Here is a 9,389-nt window from a genome sequence, read left to right as displayed (position 1 = left end):
AGTGTTTTCAAAAGGTCATTTTCCTCCTGTTTAGCGAGACAAAGCTTGTGAAAATAGGCCCTTTACGCAGTAGGAGCCTTCTTTTTATCCTTTTGCTTTAATACCTTTTCATCATGACCAAAACAAAAATTATGAGCAAGGATTTTTGTCATCACAAAGCACTTGTCGACACTGGCCTTTCTCAACTTTACATGCATAGTAAGTCATGATATCCCAAATTGTGAATCTGAGAGATACCATAGACAAGAACAAGTAATTGCTTCACTGAAAGCTAAAAGAAAAATACTTGCACTAGCTTCATTCCCTCATACAGTACAACCGGTAAGCCTGTATTCAGCACAAGATACTTGCAATAGCTTATAGTTAATTCAAATTTACATGCGGAAGGATTGTCTTTTTCGCCCCTTATGTCGACCTGTATTCAGGACAGAGTTGTAGGATAACATTCACAGCAAGAATGCAGGAGGGGAAAAACGAACTCATTATTTGGATGCCAGAAAGAGAAAATATTGTCATGGGAAGTCATGAAAATCTTTTATATGTACGACCATATAACTTACAGGAAATTTACACTTCATTAACTTACACAAACAACTGCAACAAGTCTTGATTAACTGGTCTCTCTGGAGAATTTTCTTCTCCCAGCCTCTCTATTGAAGTTCCACATCATTCTTGAGATTGGTCTCCAATCCTGGGTCCATTCATCCTCGGGGAAGTCAACTCTTCTCTCTTTGAAACTTGTGTAAGATCATCCTCAGAGTTGCGTACACAATCAAGAGTGACACCAGCAGTGTTGCCTAATTCACAATGGCTCAGGCTTCGACGATTTCCCTCCAGAGAACTTGGTTTCCCCAGATTTCTTTGAGTAGGACTATATGAATTTCCATGGCTCTTCCTTCGGCCCAATTTTGGTGATTTTGCACGGGTTGGTGGCACCTGCCATCCAGAAAGAAGCTTTCAAAATGATTTGGGGACATCACTGGATAGCTTGACGCTTAATGCTCTTGAACTCAATATACCTTTTTAAGTTCGACCTTTGGAGGAGGCCCCTCATGGTAGAAGCTTGGCATTGGGGTTGCCTTGAACATCATAGCCTTTCTCAGTTGCTTGATAGCTGCTTCACTCTCTTCCTGGAGTTTTGACATGTGAAAGTACTATAATGAAGAGGAATAACAGAATCGCCAAACTAAGATTGATGAGGAATTGGACTTAATAATGTATCATACCTTGGTCCTCGCCTTGGACTGGGTTTTCTCTTCCTCAATGGCTTGGTGTTTCTCTTCCAACTTGGAGTAAAACTGAGAAAATGAAAAGAATTAGAGCTCTTTGTAGTAGCTTTCTCAGCTTAAAGACATCATTAACACAGACATGTCTAGGTCAGAACAAGAGAATATTACCTCTCTTCGTTTCATTGCACGTTCAGTGCATCTTAATGTGGGAGCTGATGCCATGCTCATTTGGGACTTGACATGAGCCGATCCAGCATTGCTAAATTGGGTTAAGGAGAAATTCCAAAAATTCAAATGAAAAAAGAAATGATGATCTTGAAAACATAAAAACGCATTAAAAGAAAAGCTTAACAACTAGTGCTGTAGGTACAAGAGAGGATACACGGAAGCAATGGAACACGAATCTTCCTCATCAGGATTTTTCTTATTATCTGGTTGCAAGGGCTTCCTTGATATTGAAGGTGGTGTCTGTAGCCATTGTGATAATTTTTCCAATGTCGAGAAAAAAAAGTCAAAGTCTAAGTACATCAAGTTAATTTGTAGCTCCCACATAAGCAATGTTTAATATGAACAAAAAAGAAAAGACAGAAAAGAAAGGCCATTTACAAAATCAATCTTTCGTCCCTAGTTATATCAGTATGCCGAAGAGCAGAACTTAGCCTAAGCAAAAGCAATTACCCAATTCCGTTTTGTGTCATTATCTAGTGCTTTCAGTGACTTCCCATTTATGCCCTTATCAACAGCTTTCAGCCTGTCTGATTCAGCCCCACTCTGGCGAATGCCATTAGCACGCTTTGCAGTTGCCAAGGCAAATGGTTGTGGGACAGTATACTGCGTTCGATTGCTTTTCATCCCGTGCTTCACCGGCACTGATGACTTGCTGTTGTCCTTTTTCCTCTGAGCTTCCGATTTGGCCTTCTCATCATGCAAGCCAGTCCCATGGTGTTTTGTCACCACAGTCTTGCCATCCTCATGTTTTTCTTCAAGGCCAAGTTCAGAGACTGCAATGGAGTCTTCAGCAGTCCATTCCTTGACCTCATATTCTTTCATCTCCATTGTTTCCTCATTTTGAGGGATCGAGTCATTTGAACCTATAGCAACACGATCTGGCTCTTTAACTGCACATGTATCAATTACTTCGGTTCCCATCGCTCTGCATATCAGAGAACAAAAACGCCATAGTTTAGTTCAAGAAATTGGGCAAGCCTAAGTTACCCAGTTATGAGGTCCGAACTCCCATGTATTTTTCATTCCTTCTCTGAATTCTAGTTGCTACCTTAAGACAATAACTCCAAAATCAGTTGGCCTGAGAGTAGGCTGAAAGCTGCTGAGATGTTACCTCTCAACTAACTGATAACTCTAAGATTTAGTTTAAGTAATTCTGGAGCGTTGTTCCTTCAAGGAGATGATATAATGAAAAGAGGCAATTTTTGCAGGATAGCTTGTCGTGAAAGGAAAAATTAAATGGTCACAAGGATAAGAGAGCATGTTTCACACAATCATGTGAAAAGGACTGATCTTCAGAATCACTAAATGGCTTTTCACCTTGGGAAAGAGGAGGGATCACCGTTATTATGCGTGCATACTGAAAAATCAAGAAAACACATTATCAGAAGTTATTTAAGATAAGTCAAGATGATACATTCTTTTATTCCCCTTAACTAATCAGGGTGATACTTGAGGCAGTTGTGAATTATGCACAAGCATGAATAGAGGAATCCACTGTTGTCAGGAACGAGATCAGTCCATTTAGGAAAATTTGAGAGAGAGTGGGGAAAGGCTAAGCACAGGAAGCAATTTCTGCTACCAACAACGAGATCGATAGCTTTCAAGAGAACTGAATCACACCGAGACTAAAAGATATAATCACATAATCGAGCATGATTTGCAGGCTATTAAGCCCACCATTTAAGAGTCGTCGCAAAAATCAAAAGTTCATCATAAAGCTCTAAACTAGTCCAACAGGTCACTAAACGACATGTTCATGAAAAAACGGAGAAGACAAGTATACAGTAATCCTTCTCATCTTCTCCACATTCCTCATGAATGAATCGACATTGCTCCTTAACGTCACAGACCCAGACGAGTAAAAGGGTAAGCTCCAATAAGAGAGGTCAAAGAGAATCTACCAACTAGGCACACTTAATCGAGGCGCATTTCATCGTCAAGAGTCCCGTCGAAATCTACCCCGAACCATCCCACATTCCATCGGCTCATGAACACAGACGCCTCACATTTCGACAGCAACCAAGAACATCCAAATTTGATCCGTTGATCCAGCAACAGAAGCACGAGAAAACCAAACCCAACGCCATAGACACAGAACAACACGGCAAGAGAAAAGAGAAAAGGGGAAAAAGAAAAAAAACCCAGTCCAGATCAAACAAAGAACAACAACTACCAACTGGGGAACGGGCGAGAGAAGCTCCACACACAGATCAAATTGGGCAAATGGACAAGAGTTCGAAACCACATTACACTGCGCATCAGAGGAGAACCCAGATCATGGGACGCGAGTACGAGGAGAACCCAGGAAAATGGTCACGTTTCTCGACCTCAATCTACGAGAAAGACGAGAGCTTGGTGTCCTGAGGGTGGCTCCAGCTTGGATGTGCGTTGGCCTGTGCTTGCGGTTCTTCTTCTGTTGGCGGTGGCGCTGTAGCTGTGTTTCGGTTACTCTTTTGCTCTCTTTTTCTCTTTTTGTTTTTTGTTTTCTTTTATACGTGAAGTGGCCCAGTTGGCATTTTCACGGCTTTTCTGCTGGGGCCTAACGGCGTCGACAGACGCTCCAAGTCACCCCCCGTTATCCTTTTTTTCTCTTTCTAGACAAAGCCTTTTTTTCTTTTCTTTTTTCATTTTTTAATCGGAAGTGAATTTTAGAATTAATATCACGAAAAACTCCAAATTGATACATATGTGATAATTTATCTTATGCTAAAAACCATAAAATTGCCAAGTTGGACTACATGTGGCAATAGATAAAAGTACCAATTTGGGATTTTACTTCATATTTGTTATACGTATACTAGTTTATGATTTTTCATGATATTAGTCTGATTTTACAGAAATTAACAGATAGTATATTTGTTATAAATGCAATAGTTTTGAGTTTTTTGTGTTTTGTCACAGATGTATTAATTTGTGATTTTTTGTGATATTAACTCAAAATTTTTATATGCCAGTAAATTGGATTCATGGTCCACCTTTTCTTTTATAATTTTGTTCTGGGTACCTAAGGAAATTGAGTTTTAGGTCCTAATTTTTCAGTTTGTTGTGATTTTGGTCCTTGGTTCTTGTCTATGTCGAATTTTGGTCCTTGCTTCAATCATTTAAGATGACTTTGGAATACCTTTTAAATTTGAGTCATATACCGTAGAGATATGGTTGACATTGTAAAGATGTGGTTGACACAAAATGCAAAAGAGGAGTGACCACCAAAGTTTAAACAAAATAAAAGTTTAAGATTTAAGAGTTTGATATTGCAAAACGGGTCAAGTTTCTAGAGATGTCACTTGCAATATCAATATTATCTTATGAAGCCAACCGTCAGGATTAGTGTTCAATCAACCTTGTAAATGACAGAATTACCATATCTTTTGTACGGAAGGTGAAAAAAAAAGAAAAAGAAAAAGGCAAGAACGTGATATAATATTATTTAAATAGAACCTTACTATGTCGAGCGAGTACATTTAAACCATTAACAATCTCACTGTCAATCAAATCTCAAGTGGAGTGGTTAGAATAGAAAACCTCGAAATCGATGGAAACGGCGTTTAGGAGCTGCCCCCACGAGGTGGGGCAAGGGGCCTCATGGAATACCAATTCAATGTCTTAACCAGAAAGGGATTAAAAGAGAAGATGTTTCCATCGAATTATTGCGATAGGACCCATCTTTGATTATTCCTTCTAACCCCTTTTGATAAAGCCATGACACCCATCTTAATTATTTAAATTAAGCCCCCAATTTCTTTACACCTAATTTTACGATTCATTTTTTAAATATTATTTTCTTTCCCCTTTTGAGCTTCCAAATGCACGAATCTGCCAGGTAGCTTTCTCAACAGTGGAGTTGTTCCTCCTTCTCTATTTGGTTCTTTCTACATAGGTATATGTTGATTGGATAATGTATTCATGTAACCATCTAGATAAGGTTGCTTCACGAATGGCATTGAGAGTTATCTCGCGGTTTCAAACGGGTATTAACTTGTTGATGCGATGCCTACGTGGCCTTGATATGACAGCCTTTTCATTGCAAAGCAAAAGCTTATATTTTTCTTTTGAAAAATCAAAAGATTAGTACACAAAAATAAAGAGGGAACCCCAACAAAAGAGGAGAAGGAACGGTTGTAGCTTGCTCGCAGCGGTGGCGGTGGCGGTGGCGGTGGCGGTGGCTATCACTGTCGTCGCCGCTGCCACCCCAGAATTGGTGTCAGAGGCTCGCAATTTAGAGCTACCTCATGAGCCGTGGCGCGACATCTTATGGTTATTTTAATTATCCACTAATTGGTAATTTTTTTTTTCAATTTTTAAATTTTCTTAACGAATTTCTTACAGGATTTGTCCTATTGTTTATTTTTTATTTTTTCCTGACGGCTCTTTTAAACGACAATTAAGGCTGGTCACAAGTAGAGGATTTCTTTTTAAAAAAATAGGCTATCCCAGATAAGGTTTAAAGGTGAGGATATTTTTTATAATTGGGAAGGTAGGATTCTGTGGATATTAGGGTAAAATGTTTTTAAAGCTTACGTGGGTTGTTTGAGTTACCCCTACATTTTTAATATAAGTCGAAACACCCACCTCTTTCTAGTTTCTAAAATTAGGGAAGAAGGTAGTCACTCCTCCTCGAATGCCATGAAGGCCTAAACATTCTCATCTAAGGCAAGACTTCTCATAATTTTGAGTTGTTATATTCTCTTTCCTCTTTGTTATGATATTCAGATACCATTTATCGTCTAGACTCACACAAATTGATAATTTAAATCATCAATTCGTGAACAGGAGAACCGTCTAACTCAAACAACTTATTTGAGTCACGGAATTAAGTCCAAGGGTTACAAATTATATTTTGTACAATAGATTTGATTCACACATGTCATTTGTCCAAGAAAAAGAGATGCACTTAAATTTTGTCGTAAAAATAGTGCAAAAAGTTTTAAACTTATTGCATGATAGTCAATTCAACTCTAAACTTAACAATTATGCCGATTTAATCTAAAAATTTTGATAATTTGCCAATTTAGTCATAAACCTTTTAATTATGTTGATGTAATCCTAAACATTTTAATCATTTATCAATTTAGTCTCAAACCTTTTTATAATTTGCTAATTAGTCATTTAGGTCAATTTTGATCAATAATCATTGATATGGCTGTCAATTCAGTACTAGCTATCTTAGATGGTATGGTTAATGTTGACGTGAATAATTTTTACAATTTTGTAACTTTCTAATTTTTTCTTTTTCTTTCTTTATTTTCCTTTCATTTTTCCTTTTATTTTTCTTTTTTCCCTTTGCTGATGAGGCTTTGTGATCACCGAGCCTTGTTGATAAAAATTGTGACCTCTTTATCGATTCCTAGTGATGAGGCATACGAGAGCGAGAGAGAGAGAGAGAGGGAAAAAGAGGAAAAATTAAAAAGAAGTGGTTTGGAGAGGATACGAGTGAGAGAGAGAGAGAGAGAGAGAGAGAGTACCTTGAGGAGTGTGAGAATTTTTTGGGGATGTGAAAAGAAGTGATGTGGAGAGGATACGAGAGAGAGTTTAGGGTCTTTGAAAATTTTAACATAAAAATTAAAATATGTTATATATAAATTTATATGTATTGATCCAGTTTGAGTGGCGGTTCTACACTTGAAAATGAGAACTAAATTGGTACTAAGTGATTTCAATAAATAGGAACCTAAAATCGGACTAGTCCTCTTAGGAATCGTCAGTTTGATCTAGTTTCTGATAATTCCCGATTCTTTTATACACTCCTACATTGACTGTGTCTCATAGGATTGCAGGCGCTAACTAGATTGTCACGTTAGTGCTTTATCACTAATTTCAGTCGAAAAGACTAAATTAATAAATTATTACAAGGCTTGGACTAATTTCATAAATAGTCAAAAGGTTTAAGACTAAATTAATACAATTAAAAGTTTATAATTAAATTGATGGCCGTAAAATAGGCATAAGGCTTTTTGAATAATTTATCTAGATTTTGTCATATTATTTACTTACCTTCACGATGTAGACCCTCTACAATAATATAAGGAGCAACTGCACCGTATGAGGTTACCCTAGGGTGTGTTGGGTAATGCACTCGGGAACACTTGTCTTTTTTTTTTTTCGTCTTTTTTTTGTTCCCAGGAACAAAATTAGAACAAAAACGCTTTTGGTAAGTTTTTTTATTCCCAAGAACAAATGTGTTATTGGAATAGAAATAATAAATAAATAAAAATTTACTTATTTATTCTTGAAAACAACTCAAGAAAGAAGCCTTTTCTTTTTCCTTTTTTTCCTTTTCTTTTCTTTTTCCTTTTCTCTTAATCTCTAGATTTCCCCTTAGCTCATCTCAAGCTGCCGCCCTTGGTGATAGCCCACCCAAGCGACCAGCCGGTGGTTGGGTGAGGTTGCTAGATCTGGAGATTTGGCGAGGCCGAGTCTTGCCCGACCATGGCAAGGCTTGACCTTGCCATGGCGAGGCCAAACTTGAGTCTTGCCCGGCCATGGCAAGGTTTGACCTCGTCTGACCATCGTGAGGTTGGCATCACTTGGGTGGGTGAGGCCAAAAAGGAAAAGAGAAAAAGAAAGATCTTGCAATGGTTGGTAAATATTTATAAAAAGTTGAGGTCAAAAGGCTAAAGTATCTATAATATACAAATCCCAATACCTTCTCTTTCAGTGCGCTGGCTGGCGGAGGCGTGGCCTCTCGCGAATCAAAGAAACAGAAAGAATTATGAGCTGCCTAATACGGTACAATTCGACCTAGACCAATTTATTAAGGTGATACTTTGTACATGTCTTTCTTTCTTGCTACGAGATCTTTTTTTCCCCGTCTTCACGTTGGACCACCTTGTTGTCAGATGAGCCGCGTCGGTCCAGCTCCAAAATTTCTCGAAGTTGACATCGAATTTCTTGTTCTTGCTGAAGATTCCAAAGTTAGAAATAGAACCAATCGATGTATTGAGCCACGATAGATGACACCCAATCCTTGCAGAATGCAGATACGAACGTGTACTTCAGCACGTCCTGAAGAAAATTGGAAGGAGATATGGCGGATGGATGCAAAGGTAGAGTGCATGATATGATCTCAACTTTTGCTCTTTGTGTATCTTTGTTCTCATGCTAGATTTCATTTATACATCATCACCCTTACAATTCCCATTCTATCATCACGTGTCGATTTGTTTTCTAAAGTGGGAATGCGGATGATCTTGGAGATGGACATAGTTTTCCTTAAGCAGCTAAATAAGTTTTTTTTTTAATGAGGTTTGGAGGATGCTTAATGAGCTTTGCGATTGTCGGCCCTTCACACCCATACCCATAGAGAATCAGAAAAGAAAAAAAATTAAGCTTTACTTCATTTATTGTGTATGCTTAAAAAGTATCCTAGATAACTCTTTAAAAAGACGCATTTTATTTATCTTACTTTCCCCGATCTAAATTGTTCCGTCTGTCATTACATAAATTTTTTTCATGAAAACGAAATGGAAAATAATAAATAGAATAAGTCTTGGCATATAAAATAATGAGGTAAACTAATTTTGGATTCCCTGTTACATGTGACATCCTTATTCACTTTTTCACGAACAATATGCTTCATCATTTAATTATGATTAGTCCTAGGATCGATGCATAAATCATCCAACTGTAGCTTATGAGCGAGTTTTGATGTTCTTTCCTTTGCCTTCTACTTTACCTTGTGAGATTAGGTAAGAGCAAATGGCCGGAGTTGGTGGGAGTCGAAGAACATGTTGCGGCCGCGACGGTTGATGCGGAAAACCCCAACGTGAAGACTGTGATTGTTCCGGGAGGATCTCTCGTCCCCGATGATTTTGTGTGCACAAGGGTTTGGATTTGGGTTAACAAAGCTGGATACGTCTTTCAAGTTCCTATTATTGGTTAGGGCGTTGGAAATGAGCCATCTCTATCCATATCAACGTCGGTGTTTTTTGTATT

General features: G+C 38.1%; 1 protein-coding gene across 1 annotated transcript; it reads right to left on the bottom strand.

Moving 5' to 3' along the window:
• Positions 1-657: 657 nt before the first annotated feature.
• Positions 658-3,942, bottom strand: LOC104456120 (protein WVD2-like 3). Its single transcript, XM_039300809.1, has 7 exons — positions 3,785-3,942; positions 1,908-2,382; positions 1,612-1,697; positions 1,398-1,488; positions 1,227-1,298; positions 1,020-1,130; positions 658-936 (listed from the first exon to the last, which is right to left on the bottom strand). The coding sequence occupies exons 2-7, from the start codon at positions 2,376-2,378 to the stop codon at positions 667-669; spliced, it is 1,101 nt and encodes a 366-aa protein (XP_039156743.1). The 5' UTR covers positions 2,379-2,382; positions 3,785-3,942; the 3' UTR covers positions 658-666.
• Between the last annotated feature and the right edge of the window lie 5,447 nt (positions 3,943-9,389).

Source organism: Eucalyptus grandis, chromosome 8 (genome assembly GCF_016545825.1).
Source record: "Eucalyptus grandis isolate ANBG69807.140 chromosome 8, ASM1654582v1, whole genome shotgun sequence".
Lineage (NCBI taxonomy): Eukaryota > Viridiplantae > Streptophyta > Magnoliopsida > Myrtales > Myrtaceae > Eucalyptus > Eucalyptus grandis.
The sequence above is the reverse complement of the archived record's forward strand: the minus strand, read 5'-3'. Positions and strand labels throughout refer to the sequence as shown.